General features: G+C 37.2%; 1 protein-coding gene across 3 annotated transcripts in view; it reads left to right on the top strand.

Annotated features, from left to right (window-relative positions):
* Nucleotides 1-13369, top strand: part of MLLT3 (MLLT3 super elongation complex subunit) — a 251680-nt gene that overhangs the window by 149768 nt on the left and 88543 nt on the right. For all 3 annotated transcript variants that reach the window (XM_044756700.2, XM_014845382.3, XM_070495455.1), the window contains exon 4: nt 2432-2575. In XM_044756700.2, the coding sequence (XP_044612635.1) occupies nt 2432-2575 (144 nt within the window). The remainder of the gene's footprint in view (nt 1-2431; nt 2576-13369) is intronic.

The following is a 13369-nucleotide window of genomic DNA, read 5'->3' as shown; positions in this document are numbered from 1 at the left end:
GCAAGTATCATGTCAGATTGATAGAAGTAAAGATGTGAGAGAGAGGAGAACAAATGAGTGGAGACTGTGATTTGGGAAATTTGGATAAGGGGGTGGAAACCATGAATTTGTGGTAGATAGTGCCTACATTCTGACAGTTTCAAGTGCTAAGACTTTTGAGTCAAAAACTTGGTTCAAATCACTTTGTTTCATCACATGTTAGTAATATAACAAATTCTTTTTTTTTAAAGAAAAACATTGCTTTACTTGACTATGTAAAATTTAAAAATTGTATGTATTAAGACACCATAAACACCTCATGCATTGCTGGTGGGATTTTAAAATGGTGCAGCCATTCTGGAAACAGTAAGGCAGTTCCTAAAAATGTTAAATACAGTTACCATATGACCGAGAAATTCCACTCCCAGGTATATACCCAAGAGAAATGAAAATGTATGTCCACATAAAAACTTGTACATGAATGTTCATAGCAGCATTATTCACAGTAGTCCAAAAAGTGGAAACAACCCACATGTCTATTCACCATAAATAGATAAACAAAAAGTGGTATACCCGTACAAAGGAATATTATTCAGCCATGAAAAGCAACTCAGTAGTGACACATATTACAACATGGATGAACACTGAAAAACATCATGCCGAGTGAAAAAAGCCAGTCACAAAAGACCATATATTGTGTGTGTATTTTATGTATATTCATGTATTTATATGAAATGCTCAGAGTAGGCAACTCCATAGAAACAGAAATAGAGTAGTGGTACCAGGGGTTATGGGGTCCATGAGGATTAGGAATGACTACTAATGGGTTTGAGGTTTTTTTCTGGACTGGTGAAGATGTTCTGAAATTAGATGGTGGTGATGGTTTCATAACTGTGAATATATAAAAACCACTAAATTGTTTACTTTAAAAGAGTGAATTTTATGGTCTGTGAATTATTTGTCAATAAAGCTATTATTAAAAAAACAGCTGTTATTAAAAAACAGACAAAATAGCAAAGTTAGTGACAAAGGAAAAAAATTGTAGTATTTCACAGAGATGGTTAATATCTGTAATACACAAGGAGTTTTTTATATAAAGTAATTTAACAAATTCTAAATGCCTTCATTTCCTAGCTGACCCAAAGGAGAGCTGTGAGAATTAAATGAGATGAATGTTGAAGTACATGTAATTGTTATTATCCTCAGTCTCCATTTGACTTTAGATGCTTAAGAATCAGTCTGTAGAGAGGTTTAAATGTTTAGCCAACTACAGTAATGGCTTGAGAGTAGAACTTGGGTATCATGAAATTCTAATTATTGTGTTCTCTTGGATATGATGCTGTTTTGTTCTCTTAGTTCAGGAAAATGCCATTCTTTTATTCATTTCACAGTTATTTATTGCCTTTCTGCTGTGTGCAGGCACCAAACTAATTGTTGAGGGAAGAATGATGATTCAACCATTGTACCTACTTTCAAGAAGATATGATCTAACAGGGTAAAGGGAGATAATAAGACAATTATTCTAAAATGTGTTATGGATAAGAGAGGGATGCGTACAGAGGAGAGGAGAGGCAATGGGGAGCTGGAATGGAGTTCAAGCAGAGCTTCCCCAAAGTGAAACCTGCATGGAGAAGGATGAGTAGGAGTTATCTAGGTAAAGCAGAAGGTGGAGGGATGGGGGTCGGCAGTGAAGGTGGTAATGTAAAGCGAGGATGAAACCCATGCTTAACCTGGAATGAGGCAGATACCGGCACAACCGACACCAATGTGTTGCCAGACTGCCAGCTAGAGAGAAGAGGTATGTTGGGATGTGAAGCCAAGGGCCAGATTATGAAAGCCCTTATATGGCATTCAAGTGAGCTTAGATTTTTAACCTAAGGGCAATTGGAAGCAGTTGAAATTTTAATCAAGCAGTGAAAAAGGCTAGATTTTTGTTTCATGGAGATTATTTGAGGCAGGAATGAAGGAGGAATTGAAGATAATTGATCTTGAAGTAGGAAGATCTGCTAGAGAAGGGAGTTTATAGTAGTTTGGGGAAGGAGTAAGAGCATGACAGTATGGGTTAGAGGGCTTGTTCAAGGAATATTTGGGGAGAAAATGGAAGCTCTTGATGATGGGCATAGTGGTGTAGAGTGGGAGAGGGAAGCAGTGGCTTCAGGACTCTCTTAGGCTTTGAAGGCGACTGTGTTGGTGGTGTCATAACCCTTGAGAGGTTGCAGGGAAGATGATGAGTTTATTCTGTTAGTTTTTCTCTAGCACAAGAAACTAATTTATCAGATATTTCCATTTTGCTTTGTAGATAATTCCATGGTAATTTTTTCTGTTGTGCTTTTGACGTTACAGCTGTTACATGTCTGGGTCTTTTTTGTTTTATGAAAAGCAAACCTGTGCTTTCTAAATTTCTATTTTTCCTAACTCTACCTTTTCTTTCCTAATTTTTTTTAACCTCCAGGAAGAACCTAAGAAAGTCCGCTTTGATTATGACTTATTCCTGCATCTTGAAGGCCATCCCCCAGTGAATCACCTCCGCTGTGAGAAGCTAACTTTCAACAACCCCACAGAGGAGTTTAGAAGAAAGTTGCTGAAGGCAGGAGGGGTAAGTGGCACTGTCCTGTGAAAAGCCTTCCCAGAAAAAACTGGATGCTAGTAGGTTAAGAAGTACAATAATGTTTTGAGAGAGGTAAAAGAGATGAAGTCCTTTAATGACTTAGCTGTGGACTCATGGTTTCAGATGAAGAGATAAGCAGACAATAGTATTCTAAGTAGACATAAGTCTGAAATTACGTTGTTATTAGAATAGCCTTATAGTCTATGCAGCTCAAATTTATTTCAACAAAGAGCCAAAGAAAGTAAAACTTTCCTCAATTAAGAAAAGGATAATGTCTGAACTTTGTTATATCAGTTTATGGAAACTTTTGGGTACAGCTGAAAGTCACATTAAAAATTATATAAAAAGGAGTTATTGTCCAAACTTAATAGAAAATGTGTACTTATTCATAGTACATGTTTGGGTCATTTAAATACCCATTTTTATTGGTTTGAATTGTATGTAGGTAAAAGATGGACTTTCCTTTTTAGGATAATGATAACAAAGGTGTGACTTGGCTAGGAAGGGGGAAGATTTTTAAGTAGTTTCTTGCGTACATAAACATAGGGAATGTTTGCTTGCAGCTAAGTCAGAGGTACCAGTCAAACGCTATTGACTGGTCAAAATCTACTTTTTCATGAGTGCCATTGGGGTCATCAGTCTGTACTTCAGATGAACTTCCTGTGTCATCTTATGTGGGCAGTTCAGACCCCTTAAAATGTCGAAATGTGTTCTTTATTCTAGAATTTCCTTCACTTAGTTTTTCTGGAAGGTTTTTGATAGTTTTGCATCCAGGAACTTATCATTCTACATAAGCATGTGTAGATCATAACTTCTCAAGATGCTTTAATTCACTGATAAACTTAACCTGAGGGCTTTGTCGGAAAAGAGATGGGTTTTTTATAGCACAGAAAATTTTTCCCTTTACGGGGTTGTGGACAACCACTTAGAGAACCTGAAGAAAGCTATGGACCCTTTCATAAGAAAATCACTGATATATGTAATTGTGTGAACGTTTTGGGTTATGTGGAACCCCTGAGTCCATTTTTTGCAGTCCTATTTTGCCAGGCTCCCATCCTTTCAGCTGAACAACGAATATGCATTTGAAGCATTGCAAGTACTTTTCACACATTTCATTCTGCACCATCCTATATGTCAGTAGATTGTGGGTTAAATAGATATTGGAGGGCTAGCTTTGGAAATGAACCACCACTTATAGTATATATATATTTTTTTAAAGATTTTATTTTTTCCTTTTTCTCCCCAAAGCCCCCCGGTACATAGTTGTATATTCTTTGTTGTGGGTCCTTGTAGTTGTGGCATGTGGGACGCTGCCTCAGCGTGGTTTGATGAGCAGTGTCATGTCCGCGCCCAGGATTCGAACCAACGAAACATTGGGCGGCCTGCAGCAGAGCGCATGAACTTAACCGCTCGGCCACGGGGCCAGCCCCAACCACTTATAGTATTTTATGGAGAAATGCATCATCCTGAAGAAATGGGCTTTGGTAATACAACTCATTACAAAGTTAAGGATTTATTCTATATTTATTAAGGAAATGATTTAGAAAATAACCCCGTTTTATTAATTTTATAGTTATCAAAAGCACAGTGTTGATACTATTTACCTATGGCTATGCCCTTAAAAATGAACTGGTCCATTTTAAATCCTAATTCTCATTATTTTTCTTTTTATGAGGGTGGTGTTTTACACTTCTGGTTATTCCTCTTGGGTATGTAGTTAGGTAGGTAATTGGAGCATGTGAATTATGGAACTTGAGTACATCAGGCTTCTGATAAGGGTCGTAGGAAAAAGTAAATATGACACAAGAACTTTTTAAAACAACCACTTAATCCCAGAGTACTCGAGGGTTGCTTGTGAGCTGGAGAAGGGGTTACAGGTCAGTGATAATGCAACAGAGTGCCCCACTGCATCCTGATAAGGTCTCTGGTAGATTTCTCTCTTTTGCTCCACTCAGCCTTTATCTCAGAATTATCCTCCTTGACTTCTAACTTTCTTCCTTTGTGTTTCTTTAAGTGCTGTTTGAAGCCTGTAGGTTTTTTTCCGGTTAAATTTAGATTGTGACAACTCTAAAATGATAAATTGAAATGTGAAATATTTAAGCACACCAATTATTTGACATAAATTCTTGAAGGGACTGATTCCAGTGAATTTTTTAGCAAAATTAAAATTTAAAAATTCATTTGAAAAAGTAGTAATCACATAGATTCTGTCCATTTCACATCAGAAGATTGAAGTAGTCTTTTATGGAAATGTGAGTGTCTATAGACTAATAAACATTTTTTGTCTTACCTAGATTTTTGGTTGCCTTGTGTTATTTTTACCTGACATTAAAACATTTATCATGGTCTTAGTATTAATGTAGCATATTATGGTGTTACTAATTTATAAGCTATTTTGATTTATTAGAAATCTTTCTTTTCAGCTTTATTGAGATATAATTGATATATAACACTAAATAAGTTTAAGGTGTACAATGTGTTGATTTGATACACTTCTGAATTGCAAAATAATTACCGCCGTAGCTCTAGCTAACACCTGCATCCTGTCACATAATAACCATTTCTTTATGTGGTGAGAACATTTATGATTTATTTTCTTTCTTTCTTTCTTTTCTTAGCAACTTTCAAGTATATAATTCAGTATTATTAACTATAAGCAACATGTTGTATTAATATCATCTTTTAACTGCAAGTTTGTATCTTTTGGCCAACATCTCCCCTTTCCTCCCCCAGCCCCTGGTAACTACCTTTCTAGTCTCTGTTTATATGAATTCAGCTTTTTTAGATTCCACATATAAGTGATACTATACAGTATTTGTCTTTCTCTGTCTGATTCATTTCACTTAGTAAAATTCCCTGAAGGTCCATCCATGTTGTTGCAAATAGCAGGATGTCCTTCTTTCTCATGGCTGAAAAATATTCCATTATATGTATATATCTCACATCTTTATCCATTCATCTCTTGATGGACACTTAGATTGTTTCCATATCTTGGCTCTTATGAACACTGCTGCAATAAACATGGGAGTATGGATATCTCTTTGATATTCTATTTTCATTTCCTTTGGATATATACCCAGAAGTGGGATTACTGGATCATATGGTAGTTCTATTTTTAATTTTTTGAGGAACTTCCATAGTGGCTGCACCAATGTACAATCCTACCAACAGTGCACCGGGGTTCCCTTTTCTTCACATCCTCACCAACACTTATCATCTCTTGTCCTTTTGATACTAGCCATTCTAACAGGTGTGAGCTGATAGCTCGTTGTGATTTTGATATGCATTTCCCTGGTGATTAGAGATGTTGAGTATCTTTTCATGTACCTGTTAGCCATTTATATGTCTTCTCTGAAAAATCTCGATTCAGATCCTCTGCCCATGTTTAATCATGTTGTTAGGCTTCTTTTGCTATTGAGTTGTATGAATTCTTTGTATATTTTAGATATTAACCCCTTATCAAATATATGATTTACAAACATTTTCTCCCATTTTATAGGTTGCCTTTCCATTTTGTTGCTAGTTTCCTTTGCTATGCAGAAGCTTTTTAGGTTGATGTAGTTCCACTTGTTTATTTTTGATTTGTTGCCTTTGTTTTGGGGTCTGTTAGAAATCTTGTGTTCATGACTGTGTATCTTCAGATAAACCTTTTTTTTTACTGGGTTTTGGGGAGAGAGAGCAGATGCTGTATTCCTTATACCTAAATATTACATGTGCAACGTAGATGTGTATGTTCTGCCTTTCAAGGAAAAAATCAATCCCTCCTTCATATGTGCCGTGTGAAATCATTCTGCACAGCTTGAGGAATGTGTGGAGTAAACTCACTGTTTTGGCTATGATTCCTTCTCTTTCACTTTTTCCTTTTAAACCAAAAGTACATAGCACTATTAAAAGTTGAACTTGGCTTTTCAAGAGATCAGAAAGGTTGTTTTTAGAGCTGGCAGCATCTTAGAAAAATGCTTTTTAGCTCTTAGAAGAAAATGATTCCAAATAACTTTTTGCCAGAAGAATCTTGAAAAATTGCAGATTTTTTTTCTCCTTCATAATCTATAAACCTATAGCTACGTGACAACTTTTTGGTCAATAATGTTCTCTTCTTTTCACTAGATTTCTTTTTTTAATGTTGCAGCTCTTTTCTAAATAATCTCAAAGAAATTTTGGGGTTCTTCCCCCTTGGAAGAAATGTACCCTGGGTTCTTCTGTTGCATAGCTCCCAAATATTAAGGATATCCTTGCTTTAAAAGAAAAAAGAAAAACTTTTGAGGGAAGGACACATTTGAATTTAAGCATTATTTTCTAGGAGTATTGAAATACAGAATGATTCTACTTTCAAGACCCGGAATGTCATTTCCTCTAAATGAGAGACCTCTTTGGACCTTGCTAGGGACATTGTAGATTTGGTTTAGGACCCAGCCTCTGGCAGGCCTTCAGTAAGACAAAGACAGAAGGTAGGGTCAGGAAGTGAACAACCTGAGAGCTTCTGGGAGGAGATTGCCTTTATTTTGAGATCTTATTTTCTTCTTTCATTGGTAGGAGGGGTAGAGGACAGTGAGCAATACACTTTTAAGGGCAGGACTTGAGATAATTTATCTGTCCTTGAATTTTAAACAGAAGGACCAAATGTACCCCGTTGAGAAGCACCTCTCAATTCCACTGAGATATTTCTAGTTGTTTTGAAAAAATGAACTGATGAATCTTTTCTGAGTGATTTTCAAGTATGCCCTTCAGGATGTCAGGATTTTTTTTTTAAAGGGTGTATGATCACAATAGATGTTTTCTCTCCATTTACTTGATCACTTCTTAGTAGCTGGCATTCAGTCATACTGAAAAACTGCAGAAGGGTTTGACATCCGTTACGTTTGATTGAAAGAGGATGGGTTTTTCTTTTGGGTGTTGGCAAAATAAAAGATATCATGTGTCATAGAACTAAAACTCATCATCCTACTAATTTCTCTGTCTGGGTTTCCTGTTGGGAGGGTGTGTGATACAGTTAGAAAAGGTTTGAAATCAGGCAGATTTAAGTAAAAATCTCATCTTTGGGCTGGACCAATGGCCAAGTGGTTAAGTTCACGCGCTCCACTGCGGCAGCCCAGGCTTTCGCTGGTTCGGATCCTGGGCGCAGACATGGCACTGCTCGTCAGGCCAGGTTGAGGTGGCATCCCATATGCCACAACTAGAATGGACCTGCAACTAAGATATACAACTCCATACCAGGGGGGATTTGGGGAGGCTGTTTGTATTTTGTTTGTATAAAGTGAAACAAAGGTCTGTTTAGAATATCATTTTTTAAGATGTATGTTTTCATTAGAAAAGTGATCAGTTCTTACCATTGTTCTTACTTCTAAATTTCTAACAATTAAATGCTTCTCAAAGCCCTTAGAAGATTTCCTAATTGGTCTATTCAGCAAGATATTTGCATCCTTGTAGGTCTATGAAGAAAGCACTAAAGGGGGCCAGTGTCTTTGGAGAACTGAGTTTATATTACAGCTGCTCCCTTACTTTTGGCCTGCAAATCAAGTGGTCTGTTTGGTTCTGTGTTCTTTATGGGATGGTGGTAGAGTGTTGGTAGGTTTTTTTCTTCCTTTCTTTCTTTCCTCAATTAAACAAGGCAAAGTCTAAACATGTTGTTCAGTCTATTTCTGAATCACTGGCAAGCAGTTAATTTTGAGGACTGAAAATTAAAACTAACCACAGCAGTTGTTAGAACTAGGGTTTCTATAGGCAGAAATCCAATTCTGTTCAGACACCACCTGTTTCAATAGGACATTTCAGACGCCCATTTGGCAAGGTTTGCTGGAGAAGACATGGGGAACATGCTTTCAGTCTGTGTTAAGCCTGCAGCATAATGCAGTCCTGTTTCTCAGAGTGACAGTTACATTTATATATGATATGTTTTGCAAGTAATAAATTGGAATCTTTCTGAAACACTGCTTATTGTGAAGTGGAATTTAGGTCCACTGTGGACCCCCAGACAGGGGTTTTGGTTATGAAACGGCCAAAGGGATCTTAGGATAAGGAATTGCATTAATGAAGGTGTGGTGAGCCATCTGAACATAGTATTTTATTGCAGGGTTCTGGAATGAATCTTGTGTAGGATGGCTTAGTATTTCGTTTTGTAAGAGAGTTCAGAACACCTCTAATTTCTAAGCAATACCAATCACATTCTCTTCCTCTCAAATTTTAATTTTCTTTTGAGTAGGTAGATACACAGTACAAAGTGACGTACAGTGAGTCTGCAGGGCCACCAACAATGCTGTAGTGAATAACCTTTTACGTAGTTCTTTGTGTACATGGGTGAGTATATTTGTGGGATAAATTCCTAGGAGTAAAATCGTGGCTCCAAGGCAAAGTGGAATTTAAATTTTGATAGACGTTTACAAATGGCCCGTGAAGACGTTATACTACTCTCTGCTTGCCTCAACAAGGTGTGAGTGCCTGTTTCTCTGCGTGATAATTTATTAAACTTTTCTCCCCATCTGAGTGAAAAATATCTCATTTTTAATTCACGTTTCTCTTATGAGTGATGATGAGCATCTTTTCATATGTTGAAAAGCCGTTTTCATTTCCTTTCAAAGACCACATTTTAATGTATTTTAAATTGGAAATATTCTAAGTGTTTCAGTTTCAACTTAAATTTATGGGTTGCTCTTCCCACATACTTACATTTGGAAAGGTTACAAAAAGATACGGAAGCCTCTTTAACCAAGGTCTGTGTTTTCAGGCTTCTTCAGTGGGTAACAAATTATGTTCTTAGGAACTGATTTGTCAAGACTTTGGCTTCTAAAAATATAAGTGGCTTTTGTGGCAAACTCATCTCAGTAGTGCCCAGAGATGGATAGCTGGCTGCTTATTTTTAAAATGACTCAAAGAAAAGAATACATAGCAGATTATTTTAGTGGCCGTTACTGGACGGCTTCATTGCATTTTTGGATATTTGTTTTGGGACAAGTGTGCCTTTTTGTTAGTTTCTGACACATATCATCCTGTAATCGCCTGTCTCAAAAGATAAAAGGATGCTGCTGTTTCTCACTGGCACTGATAAAAGGTGAGTTATTTAACTAAATGTCAAGCAGCCTGCCTCGTTTATTTGGTGGTTTCTCAGACTTGAGGTTAATTTTTTGTCATATTTGATATTTTTCCTTTCTGTATCTTTGGTTCCTCCTTCCCCTAAGCCTGGAAAATTAAATCATGAAAGTGGAACACACAAATAAATGATAAATAGGACGTCAAAGTTGTGAGCCTCAATTCCAAGTGTAACGGCGATCTCATAAATTTTTAGGGAAAGCATGGTCACCATAGTAGAAAGTTATTCATATCGCTCAGCATATTTAGTCGTTTTATGGTTTAATGTCTTCTGCAAGTCACATACGTTGATTGCAGGACAGTTACAGACTTTAGAAAATATGCACCCAAAAATATCTGTGATAGAAAACAATCCTTCTTCCTTTGCTCCTTCCTTCCCATTGCCTAGTTACCTTCTCACTAGGGAGGGAAAGAATAGGGCACACTTTTCCCTCAGTCCAAAGCTTAAATACTGTTACTGCATAAATTGAGCAAAGGAGAAATGAAAAGGAAATGAAACAGGTAGATGTTCCTAGAGTGTGTATAGGCAGAGTTTGGCCAGTGTTTGGGCTGTCGGTATTGGGTGGTGTGCCACGTTCCCTTCGGCAGACCTCCCAGGAGTGGCAGTGTTGCTGACTATACCTAGGCACCCTAAGTTTGTCTTGAGAGAAAATTCTGGGAAAGCTGAAAGAGAACCATCATGTACCCCTACCCCTAGCTCCTACCCCCAATGCACAGAAAACAAAGACAATAAGAAATGAGTAGAAAAGGAAAAAAATTCAAAGAAGGGAATCTTGGAGAATTGCAAATTAAAAAATGAGCACTACTTTCTCTTTTTAAATACAAAAGTGTTCCACTTGAAAACTTGGTTCAATTTCTCTCTCCCTTCTTGGCTCAGGTAGTTCATTATGCGCTTGTTTCATGGCTGCATACAAAGTTTATCTAATATATCTGAGTCTGTTCTCTTACTTCCAGGATGATAAAAGAGAGCAGCTGTCTATTTTGATTGTCCCCATTGGATATTTTTTGGGCTCATACTCTATAATATTAAGTATAAACCATTTTTTGGGTCGGGGGTGGGGGAGGGGAAGGGCAACTATGATTAACATTTTATTTTCTGAATTTTTCTTGTTCCAAAGTTATAAGAAAACTTGACAGAGATCATCTGAAGGTTGCAGTTTAAAAAATAAATGTCTGAAACTCATGAAATAGATATTTGTGTTTCATTTTTGAGGAGTGAAGATAAATGGTAGTTGGTTTAATATAATAACCTTCATTACCACAAGGGACACAGCCATGGTGTGATAGAATGTTGGATTTGAAATCCGAAGGCACAAATTCACTTCTTGGATCTGTTGCTAATTTGCCTTGGGCTTTGTGTTGGTGTAAATCTACAATAAGCATAATATCCTCTTCTTCCCACTTGAAGTTATTAAACAAAACATGGTGCATAGTTAAGCAGTCAGCAAATAATTGTTTTGTTTGCCGAAATGATCTCTTTTTTCTATAGGTTCTTATTATGCTTTGGTTTAAACCATGGTTTTTGTTGCCTAGAAAAGAGATTTCTATCCCAGGACAGTGGCATAATAATGGTGTTCTACGAGAATATGTTTCAGCCTCAAGAAGGAATCTAATTTTTTACCTGATTTTAAAATAAATATGTGCTAATTTTAGAAAAATGTAGACTATCTAGAAAAGCAAAAAGAAGAAAATAAACAATTGTAGTCCTTCCAGTGACTGTAACCACTGTCCATAATTTATATTTTATTTTTTGTGTAGATGAGAGTCCATGGAATGTTTGTAATATGCACTTAATATATTAAACATAAATTGCATAAGTTGCAAACCACGTGACTTTATTTTTTTAATTTTAATTTTTTTTTTGGTGAGGAAGATTCTGAGCTAACATCTGTTGCCAACCTTCCTCTACTTTATATGTGGTTCACCACCACAGCATGGCTTGACAAATGGTGTGGGTCCATGCCTGGGATGCAAATCTGGGCCGCCGAAGCAGAGCGCACCGGACTTAACCACTACACCATGGGGCTGGCCTCTGGCTTACTTTATTTTTGTTCTTCAAAAACATGTCCTGACGCTTCAGAGGACTGATGTAAAAATTTTGATTGGTTGTTAAGAGGTTACTAGTACTGTGTTCTGCGTTGTTGTTGTTATTATTTTCTCCTTATAGCTCTCAGCTTCTCAAAATTAGATTTACTGGCTTAAGGCCTAAAGACTATTCATAATGTTAGGAACAAAAGAACTATTTTTCACTAATTTGAGGTTGTTTCTTAATGGTTCTGGGAATCCAGAAGTATGTCGGTGTAGGTTTTTTGGGTCGTATTAGATCTGTCTTGTGGAAAAATTTATATTTTAATATAGATTATTATGGGTGTATATTTTGTCACATCTTTATAAATGTCATTTCCACCTTCCCTCCCCTTATAAGGTAGATTAGGGGCCTGTGGGTAGTGTGAAGTGGTTGAATATAAAAAGACTACATTAATGGAAAGATTGAGTAAAATAAGGATGCCCTATCCATAAAACAAACTGGTCCATCCAACTACAGTTAGAGTAAAACTGAAATATAATAAAAATCTGGTTAACCTCACAAATTTCAGTCTTCACATGAACTCTTGATGACTCAAGAGATGAATCTGGGCGGGTTATGTAGACAGAAGTCTAACCCATATGGTGTCCATGTGTCTTTTGGCAAATTAGAAATAAGTGCCTCCACCTTTCCCTACCCCACGCAGCCCTAGCCCAAGGAACACAGCTTGGCTAGTGTAGCATAGCTGGATTTCAGCTTGTGCTTGTCTCATTGACCAAGCATCCTTGTGCAGGGCACCATCTGGACAACCATTTACAGTGGTGGCACTATTTATAGGTTCAGACAGAAAAGTGATTTTGATGTTACAACAAAACTGTCTCATCTGAGATAGTCTGGACAGGAGTGATCTGGGGAAATAATGAGGAAAACCTTCTTGAAAATTTGTTCTCAGAGTACTCCAGTTTTGAATAGCGGTGTCCTGTCAAAGGTTTAGCCTGGCCTCTTGTTCTGCCACTCTGTTTTGTGTTTTTAGCTTATGACACTATCATCCAGCATCCGTAGATGTCTATAAGGGTCTGGTTTAAGCACAGGGAGCAAGAGGACTTTTGATGAGACCACTGTGCTAAACCAGGGGTTTCAAATGTGAGTTACTATGAGACCAGCCTAACCCTTTGGAAGAACATAGCCACGAAAACTGGAAGACCAGGTGAATAATGTAGCATTTGCTGTTGGGAGTTTCACACAATCAGTTGTGATCTATTGTTTTTTTTTTTTTAAAGTAAAGTTTCAATAGGGGCCAGCCCTGTGGCCTAGCGGTTAAGTTCACACGCTCCGCTTTGGTGGTCCAGAGTTTTGCTGGTTCGGATCCTGCATGCGGACATGGCAGCGCTCATCAGGCTATGCTGAGGCGGCGTCCCACACAGCACAACCAGAGGGACCTACAACTAGAATCTACAACTACGTCCTGGGGGGCTTTGGGTAGAAGAATAAAAAAAAAAAAGATTCAATAAAGTGGAATTTTTCTTTCTGATAATTTTGAGCTCTGAATGCTTTAGTAAAGACAACACCAGCGAACTCCAGATCAGGGATAATTCTAGGTCTTAATTAATAACGGTCATCGTTGATAATTAAGATGCACTTTATATGCTTTGACTTTTCATTTAGGTCCCAGG

The sequence above is a fragment of the Equus asinus genome, chromosome 23 (genome assembly GCF_041296235.1).
Source record: "Equus asinus isolate D_3611 breed Donkey chromosome 23, EquAss-T2T_v2, whole genome shotgun sequence".
Taxonomy (NCBI): Eukaryota; Metazoa; Chordata; class Mammalia; order Perissodactyla; family Equidae; genus Equus; species Equus asinus.
Note: the sequence above shows the minus strand (reverse complement) of the source record. Positions and strands in the feature narration are given on the sequence as shown.